The sequence below is a fragment of the Ochotona curzoniae genome, unplaced genomic scaffold (genome assembly GCF_017591425.1).
Source record: "Ochotona curzoniae isolate NIBS_2020 unplaced genomic scaffold, NIBS_Ocur_1.0 contig_46, whole genome shotgun sequence".
In the NCBI taxonomy this organism is placed as follows: domain Eukaryota; kingdom Metazoa; phylum Chordata; class Mammalia; order Lagomorpha; family Ochotonidae; genus Ochotona; species Ochotona curzoniae.
Window position 1 is genome coordinate 4880415 of NW_024466340.1, and position 15495 is coordinate 4895909.

At 60.4% G+C, this 15495-nt stretch overlaps 1 protein-coding gene across 1 annotated transcript in view; it reads right to left on the reverse strand.

Annotated features, from left to right (window-relative positions):
* Window positions 1-15495, reverse strand: part of CUX2 (cut like homeobox 2) — a 197607-nt gene that overhangs the window by 6481 nt on the left and 175631 nt on the right. The window contains exons 6-18 of the mRNA XM_040987002.1: window positions 14784-14907; window positions 13335-13411; window positions 12647-12713; window positions 11397-11445; window positions 9769-9873; window positions 8241-8432; window positions 8107-8165; window positions 7469-7517; window positions 7290-7389; window positions 6107-6763; window positions 5308-5409; window positions 2035-2825; window positions 1370-1529 (exon numbers count right to left, since the gene is read on the reverse strand). Of these exons, the coding sequence (XP_040842936.1) occupies window positions 1370-1529; window positions 2035-2825; window positions 5308-5409; window positions 6107-6763; window positions 7290-7389; window positions 7469-7517; window positions 8107-8165; window positions 8241-8432; window positions 9769-9873; window positions 11397-11445; window positions 12647-12713; window positions 13335-13411; window positions 14784-14907 (2532 nt within the window). The remainder of the gene's footprint in view (window positions 1-1369; window positions 1530-2034; window positions 2826-5307; window positions 5410-6106; window positions 6764-7289; window positions 7390-7468; window positions 7518-8106; window positions 8166-8240; window positions 8433-9768; window positions 9874-11396; window positions 11446-12646; window positions 12714-13334; window positions 13412-14783; window positions 14908-15495) is intronic.

Here is a 15495-nt window from a genome sequence, read left to right on the forward strand (position 1 = left end):
CACCTTGGGGCTGGGAATGCTGTCCCTATCAGCCCCCCCTCCCCCCCGCAAGCTGACCGTGGCCTTCCAGGTGCATCTGTGTGACACAAGCTGGTTTGAGGTGAAGGCAGGGGGAGGAACCTGAGACTTCGACAGCCTGGAGAACTACCTGCTGCACCGTGCCTTCACTGCCACTGGTCCAGGTCCAGTCCAGTAGGACCGATGAGGACAAAGCAGAGGGAAAGCAGGAAACAGCTCCCCTCCCGTTCATGTGAAGCCCCCTGCCCCAGGCCCCTCTCCTGGGACACGGAGGAGCAGCATCAAGAGCTCTGATGTCATCAGCAGCAGGCGGAGCTAGGAGGCCAGATGGCCTGGGCTTGCTGGCTCTGAGGAGTCCAGGCAGGACATGCGGGAGCTGCTGCTGCCAGAGGTGGTTGTGGTGAATGAGGCTGGTAATTAAAGGCCGTGGGCGTGAGATGTCCAGGCCAGGCAGATCCCACAGGAATAGGGGACAGGCTGGCAGTGGCCAGGGCTGGCATGGAGGAGAGGATGGACCTAGGCATGGGGACACCAGGAGCAGGACAGGTTCAGTGCAGTGGCCACCATCACCCCATGGGTGCCGTCTCTGTTGCAAGGGCTCCCTCTGGTGGACACAGGTGAGTGTGACATGCGGCTTAGCGCCGCTGTGAGTGGCGAGCGGGGATCACGCTGGGTTCTCACAGCCAGTCAGGAACAATTTCAAAGATGTGGAGAAACACCCAAAAGAAAACACACACATTTCTTTTTTTCTCCCCAGGCCCACTGCCTTTTCCCTCCTCAAGCCCACCACTTTAACAGACATGGACACTCTGCCGTTCAAATGTCCCCTCTGACCTGGCCAAAGCCCTTCCCTAGCGTGGCAGCCCCTGGCACTGCTCTGGCCCATAAGTCACTAAGGCGTGCTCTGTATGCCCTGGCTGCTGCCTTCCAAATCCAGCACCAGAAGCAGGCGGTCCCTTGGCCTGGTTTCTGCCCCACGTTCGGGCTGCTGCTCTGTGGCCTGGTCATTTCGGTGGGCCTGGGGAATGATTTGTTCTCCTCAACCCTACTTTACAGAGGAGGGCAACAGACTGAGCCTGGGTCCTGGGGCATGGCCGTGGGGCAGGACGCGTCGGTCTGGGTGGCCTCACACTGGCTGTTGCTCTTTGAACTGCAGCAGCACGGCCTTTGGAAAGGCTGAGCTGGAAGGCTCCCCGGGGTGCACACTGACCTTTGGGAAAGAAGCTGAGGCCACACAGAGGCTAGAGCTGGACAGTGGTGGCTCATAGGCAGGGACGGAAGCCCACTGCTCAGACAGGAAGACTGAGGGTGCCTTGCAGCCCCAGGGGTGCAGTTCCCACTCTGTACTCACCCTGGGAGGCACTGGGCTGTTGGCCCACGGCCTGGCCCAGCTGGTCCGAGAGCCATAGCTGCATGCGGATAAAGGGTTCACGCCCCTTCTGTGTCAGCTTGCTCCATGGCTTGGGCCGTGACAACATGTCGCTCACGCTGCCCTGTGACAGACCTAGCACCTGTGGGTAGACAGGCAGGCTGGCCATCAGTGGCTTCAGGGACACTGTCCAGCCTCCTGCCCCATAAAGTCCTTTATATCCCTGGCGCCAGCCATGCACCTGTGTGGGGCTCCTTCCCTCGGTGCCCTTCCTGGTGGCCTGAAACAAGAAGACCTGAATGCCCCTTCTTCCAGGAAGCCTTCCTGAGTCTCCCACCGGAGTTACTAACCCCCTCCTCCAGAGCTTGTCTGAATCTGCTAAGGACAGGGCTGACACCATGCAGCTGGTTGCCATGCAGCTGGGCTGGGCTGGGCCAGGGGAGTCCTGGAAGGCCTTGGGGAGGGGGAGGGGAGATGGCGTGCTCTTCCCCATCAGGCTTTTGGCAAGCATGAAGCTGACGCAGCCATGGCCTTGGGGCCAGTGGGATGTAGAAAGAAGAGCCACATTCTTGCATGCACTTCCTCCCAAGGCAGTCGTTGGCTGGACCCAGGCATCCCCGGCCCCTGGCCCGGGCCAGGGCCTTCACCTTCTCCCCGAAGATCCGCTGGCAGATGCCGTTCTTGGCCAACTTCTCCTTGACCTGGCGCGTCAGCTCCAGTGTGTCCACCTCGCGGTACATGTACAGCTCGTACTGCTCGGGGGTCAGGGGTGGCACGGTGGGCTTCAGGGTGCGAGGCACATAGGCTGGGTAATAGGCCAGCCGCCCGCCACTGCCGGCTTCGGCCACAGACCCCTCAGACTTGAGCTCGCCCACCCGGGGGGGCTCATCTTCACCCGTGGCAGCCTCGTCCTCAGGGGCCACGGTCACCTCGTCCCCACGGGGCCAAGCCCTCCCATTGGGCTGGCTGGAGTAGCTGGAGGAGGAGGAGGAAAGTGAGGGTGAGACGGAAGGGTAGGGGCGGCTGAGCAGGCCGCGGTCCGAGGCCCAGTGGTGGTCGAAGTAGCCGGCGTCGCCGATCTCCGACTTGACCTTGCGGATGATGCTCTGCACGAAGGCGGCGGGGGACAGCACGGTGAGTGAGGCTTGCATGGCACTGCCACTGCTGCCCCCACCGCTGCTACCAGTGCCGCCGTCCTCCTGCTTGACGTAGGCTGGCGCCCCGTTCTGGCTCACAGCGGCCAGCGAGGGCCGCTCTGGGGGAGAGGGCGGCAGGGAGCGGCCCCGGGGGCCTGCCTCCATCTCCAGCAGAGCCTGCTGCTGGGCCTGCATCTCGCGGCGTGCCTGTTCCAGGATATTCTTGATGGCGTCCTCCGAGGTGCTGGTGGCTGCTGAGCTGTTGGTGACACCCAACGGGGACGTGGAGTTCTTGGGCTCACCTGTGGGGAGGACGACAGGGTGGCCAGAGGCGTGCGACCAGAGCTGTGCTCGCTTAGTGGGTGGTGCCAGCTTGTGTCCCACAGTGGGGCTGGGCAGTCACTCAGGGCATGGCGGTGTGTGGCAGGGCACTGGGCAGAGCTGGGAACCAGTCCCTTCCCATGGGGGAACACAAGATGTGCCTGTCCCGTAGGACCCAGCCACGAAGATGGCCAAAGTCTGGAGGAGAAAATCCCCACTCCTTCCAGCAGCCAGAGCCAGTGCTTGCACGCTCCGGCAGGCCTCTCCCCTGCGTGGGTGGTTTTTTTTTTTTTTTTTTAATTGGGAAGGAGAGTGGGCGAACGCATGAGCTCCTATCCCCTGGTTCATTTGCAGTTGACCACAACCCTGGGTGGCCTGGGAGCCAGGCACTCATCCCAGGCCTCTCGACCAAGCCAAGTGTGAGTTTCTTTCTTTTTTTTTTTTTTAACATTAATGAATTTATTTGAAAGGCAGAGTAATAGAGAGAAAGAAGGAAAGTAAGAAAGAGATGGGGAGAGAGAGGGAACCTTGACCTGCTGGTTCACTCCCCTAATGGCCCCAAACGCCGAGGTTGTTTCATCAGGCCAAGCCAGGAGTGTGGAACTCCATATGGGTCTCCCATGTGGGAGCAGGATCCAAGCGCTGGGGCCATCTGCTGCTGCTTTTCCAGCTGCATTAGCAGAGAGCTGGACTGGAAGTGGGGTCTCGAACTGGCACCCATATGGTATGCATGTGTCACAAGGCGTGAGTCTTAATGCCACGACAGCGAGAGGGAGCAGCAAGTTCCACAAGATGAGACGCAGTGCAGCCTGCTTTCTACACAGCTCCAAACAAGTCAAATGAACACCGTGCGGCTTAGTAACAGGTCTTTTTCACCAATGGCAAACACAGACAAAAGAACCGAGATGCAGGTGGAAGGAATCAAACGGAAAGCAGCAACCTAAGGTGGAGGAAGAAAATGCCAGAAGAGCTAGACTTTCTAGAATCTTCTACACCTCAGGGCAACATATTTGCCAAGGCCACTGTGTTCTTTTTATGATTACATGACTGTGTGGACACACTCATGGTGGGCCACGGGAATGGGCAGGCGCTAGAATGCATTGTGAACAGGGACTTGCTGCTGTGTGCTGTGCGGGGCTGCAGGCCGGGTGTGGAAGCTGGAAGGGGCTGCCCTCGGTGCTCCGAGCAGCCGCTGGGTGCACACAGCTGCTCCTGGCGTGTGCTCTCACACACCTGTCAGAACAACTCCTCTGGCTGTGCTGCATTGTGGCCCACAGCTAAGAAGGGCTGAGCCACACCACGGTGGAGGTACCTGGTGCGTGCATCATGGAGCCACAGGAGCCCCACCCCACCATCCCATTACCCAGTGCTGCTTGCAGGCAGCAGCTACAGCAGCTTAACTCCTGCTAATGTGCTTGGGAGGCAGCAGATGGTCCAAGGACTTGGGGGCCTGCTGCAGACCGAGCAGGCCCCAGTGGAGTTCCTGGTTCCTGGCTTGGGGCTGTCCCAGCCCTGGCTATTGGTGGTGTTTGGGGAGTGAAGCAGTGGATGGAAGTTCTCTTTCTCCCTTTCTCATGATCCCTCCTCCTTGGGTCACTTTCTCAAATAATAAATGCATCTTAAAAGACATACATACATGCAAACAAAAAAGAAGTATACGGTGGGGCTCAGGGGACTCCCTGAGTGAGCAGTGTAGACTCCCAGCAGGTTAAGTCTCCTCCCACCTTACTAGGGGCCAGGCAGGGACTGAGAACCTTCTGGAATGGCTTGGCAGTCAGGCTGCCTGCTCTGAGGGCCTCCAGGAGGCAGCAGACTCTGCAATGTGGAGGGCAGTGCTGAGGGAAGCATCCAGATGGCAGGGCAGCCAAGGACAACCCTATGCCAATTGAGGGTCCCCGGCAAGAGACCCCAGGTCCCTCCTCTGGGGGGAACGACCCAGACAGTCACTGGGAACATTGCAGAACTGCCAGCAGTGCCACCAGCTGTGCTGAGGGGCAGCCACACGGGCACACCAGCCAGGTGACTGTAACAAGACCTCAAGGGCAGCATGGTAGCACAAGCAGAGAGAAGCTGCAGTGTTCCCCAAGGCCCCATGGCTACAAACAGAGCTGGCACCTGCGGCTCATCTGGCTACACCGTCCTGAGCATAGGGCCATTATGGGAGGGACGAGTGGTTCCAAACAGGGGTGGGAGGCGCCCTGGAGGAGGGGCCTTTGGAAGCGGGCGGTAAAATACAAGTGAGAAGGATACTTGGGTAAGGATAGCATTGGAGGCACAGGTGACAGCAGGTGTGTGGGAACAGTGTCAGTGTTCAGCTGCCAACTGCCAACAGTGTCATGAGGAGGGGAGGCCTGCAGGGGCCAGACATCACAGTGCTGAGGGCCCTGGGGGTCCTGAGCCACACAGACACCTCCAGGGTGGACACAGGTAGCCTGTGACCCTGCTGGCCATGGTCACACTCACCCCCCTTCTGGGATTCAATTTCCTTCTTGGCCTGCTCCAGGATGCTCTTGATGGCATCATCTGAGCCCGTCTCTGGCGTGCGGATCCTTGGGGTGATGCTGCCTGGGAAGGCAAGGAGGTGTAAACCGCAGCGTCTGCTCCCTCTCCTCCCGAGGGGCTGCGGGTTAGGGCCCAGGGAGCGGGTCTGTGCATGTGGCAGAAGCACCGCTTAGTTCCTGTGATAAACTGTGGGTACAGGCGACTCCGACTTGAAACGGGACCAGCAGTGAAACGCCAGCAGTGAGGTCCCTGACAGCCAGCACCACGGCTCACCGCACTCCAGCCTTCTACGCACTGAATCCTCATAACGCCACCGACAGATGGGGAAACCGAGGCACAGGTCGCTGGGGTGAGTTGTCTGAAGTCACCTCAGTGCGTGGAGGACAGAGCTGAGATTCTGGTCTGAGGCTCTGTGGGGCCTAGAATGGGCCCCGTCACAATGATACCCCTAAATATCTAATCTGCCTAGGCCGCACAGCTGGGTAGACAGGCTTGGAGTTGCCCCGGGAGTCTCTGGCATGGCAGGAGTTTTGTCTCTTCCTGGTGTCAGTCTGAACTGCCCCAAGCCCAGTGAGGAGGAGCTAAGATATTTCCCTCCACAGGTGGAGGAAGCGAGGCCTACAAAGGCCAGGTGACTTGCCGCAGGCCACGTGGCTGGAGGTGGCAGAGCCCGGCTTGGTGCCCCCAGGGTTGGTGCAGCCCTGGCTCCCTGGCATGGCTTTGGCTACAGTGGCCTCATCTGGGCTTCAGCTATGCTCACCTCGCTGCCGCACCTGGATGGTCCTTAGGGCCAGCACGTTCTGCTCGTCTGACAGGAACTGCTTCATCTTGATGAAGGGCTCCTTGCCCTTCACTGTGAGCTTGCGCCAGGGCTTGGGCCGGGCCAGGATCTCGCTGACCGAGCCCTGTGATAGCCCCAGCACGTAGTGGCCGAACACACGCTGCCCGATGTTGTGCTTCAACAGCTGCTCCTTCACCTGGAAGGCGATCTCTGCCGTGTCCAGCTGCTCCTCCTCTGTCCCTGCCGTGCCACCCCCATCCGACGGCTCTGCGGCTCCGGGCGGCTCCAGGCCGGGGGCTGGGGTGGCGGGGGCAGTGGGGGGCTTGGTGCCGTAGAAGGCTGGTGGGAACACCAGCAGGCCGCCTGCTTCTCCCTTGAAGGTGGCCGGGGGCATCATGTGCTTGGACAGTAGCAAGTCCCCGGCCAGTCTCTCCCCCGAGGCCAGGTTGGGGAAGGGGGACATGGAGAAAGTCCTAGGGCCATCAGATCCCAGGCCAGGTCCCATCAGGGGCTGCCCAGGGCTTGGCGACAGGGGGTCTTCCGGGCCTGGGGGTGGGGGGAGCTGTGGAGGGGAGGGGAAGGCCGGCTCTGGGCCCAGCGAGTCCTTGATGGAGTTGTCCTCTGAAGGGTCCTCCTCTAGAATGCCAGGTGAGACCGAAAAGCAGATAATGGAGTGGGGTGGGGGAGTGCTACAGGCATGTGACAGCAGCAAAGCCCCTCAATTCTCCAATCCCCAGCCGCACCCCAGTGTGAGAGGCTCCCTCCTAGCATTAAGAGTATCACCCAGCACAGGACCCCACTGCCACGCAACCCCCACCCCCCAGGTTATAGGTGGGGGACAGAGGTCATAGGGTTGTAGGTCATGTAGCCACCGTGGGGGATGTCGGGGACAGCTGTGGGGTGCACGGCAACACCCTCGGGTAACGTTCCCTGCTGCCTGCTCCAGAGGCTTGGGGAGAATGGAGCCTTTTGGGGGCCTTTGGGGGCCCAGGTGAGCTGTGAGCTTGATGACTGGAGGTGGGTGGATGCACTGCAGTGAAGGCACACAGCAGGTGCCCAATTAGTGTGGAAGGCAGCTGAGCTCCAGCATGGAGCAGGCCACTTACGCTGGGTTGTCCCCGCCCCCTGACACCAGCCCCTGAGAACACCCTTCATCCCCTACCAGGGCTGGCCAAGAGACCGGGCTTTTCCAGAAGGAATTTCTGCGCAGGGAAGAAGGCCTCCTTTGCTATAAGCAGTGAGTCCTCAGGCTTGGCCAGGCCCTGGGGGGACAGAGAACACGTGAGGGGAAGGGGCTGGCGGGAGACACTGGGCGGCCCATCCTGCAGTGGGGACCCTTACCTGGGGGAGGCTGCAGGTGCTGGAGGCCAGCTTCATGGCTTTCAGGATGCTGTGGAGAAGGTGGTGGGCTGAGGTCAGCGGGACCTCCAGGCTGCTGTGGGGCCTCCCATGGGCTACCTACCATCTGCTTTCCTTCCCCAGGGGTGGGACCTCGGGAGGGGGTGGCACACTCCACCAGCTCCGGGCCCTGGAGCAGCAGCCTGCTTTGTCCACAGCTTCAGCATCTGTGGTTTCCGCCAATCACAGAATGGGGAAAAGCTGCCTGCCCAATCTGAACTTGCCAGGGGGATGAAGGACACAAGAGACTGGGTGACCAGTAACCTGGAGGTGGCCTCAGGTGTGGGGGACATGCAGTAATGACACACAGATAGATGCTGGGCCCCATCTTGTGCCCCGTACAGTGAGGCAGCAGCCCTGGTATGCCTTAAAGAGTGGCTGTATCCCCTGGGTCAGGCTGCAGGGGGCATCCCTCAGGGACCACACCCATGACCAGAAGGCTGGGTATTGCTTGAGGGAGTTGCCAGGACACTGCAGGGTGGGCTTTGGGGAGGGATGAGGGGCTCTGCCGGGTGGGCCCAGCCAGGGACAAGCATGGGGCTCCACAGGCCCCCTCCACCCCTTAGCCCCCATTCTCGTACCTCAGTTCTGTCTTAATTTCTTCATAGTCTGACTGTGCCTGGAGCTTCTCTTCCAGCTTCTGCAGAAACAAAGGTAGTGAGGCAGGCATCCTGGCTGGGGGCAGGGATGGGCTGCCTGGGCACCCAGGGCCTACCTGGATGGCCTCGGCCTTGGCCGTGAGTTGCCGCTCCAGGTCAGCAATCTGACTGGCAGAGGCCTCCTCCAGCTCCTGCAGCGAGTTCTGGAGCTGCTGCACGTCCTTGAGCAGCCGCACAATCTCCCGGTCTTTGGAGGCAAGTGCGGCCTCCAGCCGCGGACCAGAGCACAGCGGGAAGTTCACTTTGTCCTGGGGTGGGGACAGGGTGGGGAGTTCTAAGGGGCTGGGGGGAAACAGGCAGGATCCCCCAGCCCTGCATCCCAGGCAGGGTGGCATGGTCTAGCGGATGATGGTGGAGAAGGTGTGTGTCCTCAGCAGGCGGCTCGCTGTGTTGCCTCCTTAGGACAAGCATGCTCCCCCTGGTGTGTGCTGCATTTGAACAGATAGGTGGTTCAACATGGTACTAGCAGCTGGAAGAGGGGCTCACACCAGCCGTTGGTGGCACAACAGACAGTGTGAACCAAGGTCGGGGGGGTCCAATCAGGCCCAGGCATTCTCTCACAGGGTCATTGCTGTCCCAGGCTGTGGGGACCCTCAGGTTAACACCAGAGGGGCCGCAGCCACGAGCCACGTTCCAGGGAGCTCTTCTGTCAGTTTGCCGACAGTACCCAGGCCCATGGCTGCGCAGGACTTCAGGAAACAGTCCCTTTGCCTCTGGGTGAATATGGGGAGGCCAAGGTGAGGCTGATCGGAAGCTCAGCCACAGCTCCGTCTCAGGAGCAGTGGGCCAAGAAGCCACCTGCCAACTAGCTCTCTTTTTCTGTAGAAATTATATTTATTTATTTACCAACTAGCTCTCTTAGCCCTGGCTTTCTTCCATGGAGAGAAATGCCAATTAAAGCAGGAATTGGATGCCATTAATACATTAAATTATTTACCATCAAACACCACTGTTGTGTTCAGGAAAGTTCGCCACCCCCAGGCCAGTCAAGCTCCCCGGGGCTGGTGTGCCTGGGCATTTGCTGGGTTGCATGGAGGTTAGTTAGGAACCAGTGGTGAGCGTCACGCTGAGGCCTCCTCTCGAGGCCTCGTCTTCCTACGCCATCTCTTCAGTCCCTTTCTTGTGTTCACACCGTGACATGCACTCTCTAGTCCTTGCACACACACGCACACAGGCACATGCTGTCCCCTGGGATGCAGAAGATTCCTGGGTGACTGACTGGGAAAGAGGGAGGACTGTCGTGGGAGACCCGGGACACCTGGAGGCTTGAGCCTGACGCGGTCACAGAGCTGAGCTGTCTGTATTTTTATCTCAGTGGACAAAGTCAATCCCCTAGCACTAATGAAGTTGAAACTTCATGCTGAGCATGGCAGCAGAGACACAATGCCCTCTGTGTGCACACAGAGATCCCTATGTGGGCCTGCTCATAATTAACCGGCACATCACACGCCAGCCCAGTCACCCCACACGCTGAAAACTCAGACATGCCACCGACACATGACACGCCAGCCCAGTCACCCTCCTACATGGCCTTTCCCAGTCTCACTCTGCCCTCCCTGCTCACTTGTGGGAGTTCGTCCTTACCCCGCCGGGTCCCTGGGGGGAGCAGCAGGCCAGGCGGATGGAACTGTTGACAGAGGCCAGCTGTTCTCGGAGACTCTCCACCTCGCGCTGGGCAGCCTCGGCTCGCTGGGAGAGGGGAAGGGGTGAGTGTGGTCCAGAGGTGAGCAGCAGGCGCCCTCCCCTCACTCATCTGCCCAGCACCCTGTAGCCTGCTGCCTGTCCTGACAGCTGAAGCCGCAACGCAATCCAGCCAGGCTTTCATCCCTGTGCTGTCCCGGCTTCCATGCTATCCTGGCAACAGAGACCACAGAGACCACAGGCCTTGCAAGGTGGAAAAACGCTCTCCACCCCTCCACCCAGCTTCCTGGTGGCTGGTGTGGCGCTTGGGCATCCATGCTGAGGACCGGCACAGCGCACAACTGCGGGACAGGAGGGAGCCCTCCTCAGGAAGGGGCTACAACACATGCAGGGCTAAGGGACCGGGTGTTGCAGGCAGACCACCCCTTCCATTTCAAGAAGAGATTCCAAAGCGATGCATTCGCCAGCTCGTGCATGGAGCTGCAGAGAGGGGGCACGAGTGGGAAGTTGGGTCTTGGGCCGTACCCTTCAGCCCCTCTTTGAGGACTGCTCACCAATGCAGTGAAAGTGCTCTGTGACCTGCGACCCACACTCAATCGCAGGTCTGAGTAAGCTCAGGCAGCCTGAGGCCACCTCTGCAGTGCCACCCAGTCCTTTCTCTGGGCTCTTGTACCCCCACACGGCATGGCTGTGGTCAGGGTGAGGGCTCCCGGGTCTCAGCAGTGTCAGCTTGGAATCCTGTTCTAGTGGAGCAGGGGCAGCCAGGGTGGGTGCACCTGCTGGTGACTATGTGGCAGACAGAGGCCGAAGCCCTTCCTTTGGTCCCAGATGGCTCTGCAGGGGAGAGCACCTGCCCTTCCCCATGTCTGCAGGTCTTTGCCCTGCCATGCTGCCCAGCGTGGAGGTCCTTCCTGGAACAGCTGCTGGATGGATGTGGGGCCCCAGCTGCAAGGTCTCCTGAACCCAAAGGCCTCCCTCAGCGATAGCCAGGACCTGCCTTGTAGGTAGCAGCCACTGGCACTGCAGGTATGGGTGGCACACGGGACAAATGGGGACCCTCCAAGCCATGCCCATGCCTAGCAGATGACAATGCCTTTAGAGCTGGAGAAAGCCAGGGTGCAGGAAGAGTCTGTACAGGGTCGGGACTGGAAGAGGGCACCCCAGGGAAGGTAGAGGGTCTGGTGCGATTAGCAGGAATGGCGGGGTTGAGGGAGGAGGAGGACAGGGCTCGTCAGATTCTCACCTGGGCCTGGGACAGCTCACAGAGCCACAGGCAGGGGCAGCTGCACAGCTCAGCGTGGTCTGCCTGGCCGCTGCCCTGGAGTCACCCCTCTGTGTCCTCTGGCTACAGGTCCCTTCCTCTGGGACATCTTCCTGGACCAGGCAGACAGGTGCCCCTCCCTAACTTTTGCTCTATTCCCAGGTAGTTCTGAGCTGCCCACACCTGCCTAACCCTGTCTACCTGGGACTCGTGGTCCCTCGCAGCCCCCGCCGATGGCAGGCACAAGACACACCGAGTTAGGGGAAGGCTGAGCTCCGACATCGGGCAAGGAGCCCCAGCACCTCCTCACCTGATTTGCTTTCTCCAGGTTGGTCATGATCAGGCCGACTTCATCTGCCCTGAGACAGAGAGATGAGGCCCTGAGGAGGGGTTGCCGGCTGTTGCCAGGCCCGTGCCCCACCCGGGACCCCATGATCCCCCAGCATGGGGTGGAGGAGGCTGCCCTGCCCTCTGTCCTGCGGAGAGCATGCAGGTTGGGGAGCCGGGAGCAGGTCTGGCTGTACGCCCCTTCCAGGCAGCCACGCCTGCCACCTCCCAGGGCTTTCTCCCCAGGAAGACCCCTGCTGGCTGGCCCTTCACCCCCATGATGCCGCCTGCCTGGACAGCCTTCCTTGAGAATGGGGCTCACCCTTCCTGACTGCCAGCCCTCAGGGGCTCAGGAAGGGACCCCTCTCCAGCCAGCGGACCTTGGGGGTCTTGGGCTGCCACCTGGGCTGCATGTGCACCCAGGACTTTTCCTGGCATGAACCAGAGTATCACCCCAGGTCCCTCCCATGGCCACTCCATCCCTCAGGACTCACACAGAGAGATACCTCCTCTGGGGACACTCCCTGCCTGCTCCCCCTCCCGGCCCCCGGTGAAGGACCCAGCCCTCCTTGCTACCGTCTGCCTGTCCCTGGTTCCTCCCTCGCAGCATTCACCATTTGCAGAGAAAGGGCTGGGCACACAGCAAGTGTGCCATAGTGTACTCTAGTTACTGGCTGTCTCTTCAACCCATGGCAGGGCAGTATTCCAGCATTTTCTCCTGGACACAGCACAGCACTGGGTAAATAGTCGGTACTCACTAAGTGTGTGTGAGCTGAGCCGACGTCTTAGAGCCTGAAGATTGCTTGAGCCCAGAGGTATTTAGGTGAATGCTACTTGGCCCCCAAGGGTTGGACTCTGTAGGGGGGAGTGGGGACAGCCTGGGGGCTCTGCGGGGGGTGGGTAACAGACCCTTCCCAGCAGCCTCCTCAGCCCGGGTCCCGGGGTGCTTAGCTGCAGAGGAGAAGCAGCTGTGTGCCTGGTGGGAAGGGGTGTGAGGAGCAGAGCTACTGAACAAAGGGCAGGCATGGGGCAGTCAGGAAGGAGGCACATGTGGGATGGACAGAGGGTCGGAGGCATGTGTGGGAGCCTGGATGACTGGAGGGAGGAGGCACACTGGGGGTCGGAGGGACGAGTCATGACTGGCAGTCGGAAGGAAGACACAGTCTGGAGGTCAGAGGGAGGAGGCACGTGTGGGGTCAGGAGGAGGTACACCTCGGCAGGGCACTCACTTACTTGGACGCTGCCTCCTCGTCGTACTTTCGGCGCAGCTCCAGGAGCTCTGTTTGGGTGGCCTTTAGCGCTGGGAAGTGGTAAAATGCCAGGATGAGATAGACCCCTGTGCCCAGGTGGGCAGAGGCCGTGCCCCCAGAGCCCCAGAAAGCACAATTGTAGGCGGGGCAGGGAGGTACTCTACTCTTTCTCTTGACAGAACTGGCACCAGGGAGTGGGTCTGGCCCCAAGGGCTTCACGCTGGCAGGAGCGCATGGGGCTGTCTGGGCAGTGCAGTGACTCAGCTCTGAGTCCAGGGGGCTGCACGGGGGTGGGAGCACGTGGCTGTGTGTCCCCTGGTCTGGGGTAAACCTTAACACCCTCAGGTCCTCCCTGCCCCCTGGATTCTGCTCTGGGTGTATCACAGCAACTGAGATTTCTGAAAAGCAGGAGGTGAGGCCTGGCTCACCCAGTTTGCCCTAGACGGGGCCCCTCCCCAGTACGTACCCTAACCATGGTGGCATGTGTGCCTGCTTTAATTCTATCTCCAGCCCTCTGTCTGGACTTAGTAATGACCCTGAGGACCCCCTGCTGGTAAGGCTGTCCCCACCCGCACTCCCCTCCAAGCCTCTCCTCGTTCCCTCCTGGTTCTGGAGCCACTGAGCACAGCGGTCCTGCCCGTGGCCCATGTCCATGTGTGCTGGATGCGCACCTGAGTGCAGGACACGGATTTTCTCCTCCGCCTCCCCCAGTCGGGCTGCCAGAGTGATCTGCACTTCTTGAAGGCCCCTGCGGAGAGACCAAGCCTGCTCACTCTGGCCAGGGGACCGGCCATGCCTGGGCCAACTGAGCCTACCCTGCCCTGGCTCCCGCTCCCTTCAGTCCCACTGCAGTGCAGGTCACTGGCGTCCCTGCTGGCCCGGTGAGCTTCTGCCAGCACTTTCAGGGGGACACACTGAGAGCAGCAGGGGACCTCGGTTTCCTTCTCCGTGAAGGGGCGTTCTGCAGTACCTGCCTCCATGGGTGCTGTAACGCAGGCTGTCGGGGGCACACACCCCTTTGCTGTGGCAGCCTGTGCGGCAGAGCTCAGGGCCAGCTACGCTTCCCAGCAGAGAGGGGCCCCGGCAGGACTGGGAAGGGTACCTGTGGTCTCCTCTCCTGCCCCTCCCCCTCTAGCCCCATTCACTTTCTTGCCAGCCCAGTAGGCCAGGCCTTCGTCCTGTCTTCATGGGTTCCACTCTGCACCTGCTTCTCCCCGCAAGGGAGGGCTTCCCCTCATACCTGTCCCTGGTTCTGCAGCCCGCCCCATCCTCATCACAGCCTCTCTCACTTATCTTCTTCATTCACGCACCTTCTTTACCACAGAGCCACGCCCAGGAGGACAGAGTCTCCAGTGCCTAGAATAGTGAATGCCTGGTGCCCAGTGGCTGGCTCCACAAACATGAAGAAGGGAGGAGGAACAGGTAAATGATGGAGACGGGGAGGGAGCAGCCAGCTTGATGCCCTGAGTCCCAGTTGCTGACCATCGGGCAGCCTTCCCTACCGCCTACTCACAGGCACCGTCTCATTTCACATTTGCAACAATCCTGGAGTGGGCATGCCAGTGACCTCAAGGCCAAGTGTGCATGTGGCTGGGGCACCGTGCCCAGTAATGCCACCACTCAGGGTGGGCAAATATGTGGGGTTCACATTTATGATCAGCTGACCCATGCAGAGGAGAACATCCCAGGGGATGTGGGTGGGCCTTGTCTGATCGGGGGACGGTCTTACGAGCACAGCAGGGAGGGGAGAGACTCTACCCTGGCCTGCAGCCGCAGAGCCAGTGGCCTGTGCCGGACTGGTGATCAGCCCCATTCACTCCATTTCATGAAGTGCAGCCTCAAAAGACATCTCGTAGTGGAAGGAGAACTTCCCGCCAATCTGTGTCCCAGCAGAACAAAGGCTAACCCGTTATCCAGTGGGGAAACCGAGGCTCGGAATGGTGAGGTGGCCCGCTCAGGGCCAGTCTCTGAGCCCTCTGCCTTTGGCCTCCGCATGCCTGGCCTGCGTTCTCAGGGTTGGTTCTCCATCCCCCAGCCAAGTGGGGCAGCAGGGAGTCCCACCCCTCCACCCCTCTACCCCTCTACCCCTCCACCCCTCCACCCCTCCACCCCCTCCTCACTTCTGTTTCTCCGTCTCATTTCTTTGCAGCAAGGTTTCTGTCAGGAGGGCTTTGCCAGGAAGGCCAGGGAGGCGGCTCCCCTCGGTCAGCGTGGGCCCGGCAGGGGATGTCCTCTCTCTCTGCTCTGCAGGGAGAGAAAGAGGCAGACATTGGGCGCTGAGAGCAGCACGTGAGCCATAACCACTGGCTGACGGCAACCCACTCCAGTATACTTCCCAGCCTCCCCAGGGACACTTTGGTTACTGGTCATGTTCCCACCACGCACACGTGGAGGCTCCCTGTCGTCTTGGCGATTTTCTAACAGCAGGTGCCTCGCTGCAGAGATGCTGAATGAAACATGCACTACTGAGCACCATCACCCCCGGTGCCAGTACCTGGTTCCGCTGCACAGGGACGAGGGCCTCTGCAGGTCCCTCACAGCCTTGTGCTGCTACCAGCCTACCCGCCCTCGGTCTCTGCTCCAGTTTCAGACCTTTCACGCACTGCTCCCCTCTGGGCTGCCCACACTGCAGCTGCTCCGGCTGCATTCCTCCCCAAGGTGGGAGCCGATCCCAGCATGGCTTCCACTTCTGCTTGTCCAGCGTGGTGCCGCTGGGAGCTTTAGATGTCGATTCTTAGGGGAGTTCAGCTCTACGAGTGAGAGTTGCTGGGCCACATGGCACCCTCACCCTGATCAACCTATGGGAGAGCAGAAGGCTGGTTTTGCTCCTCA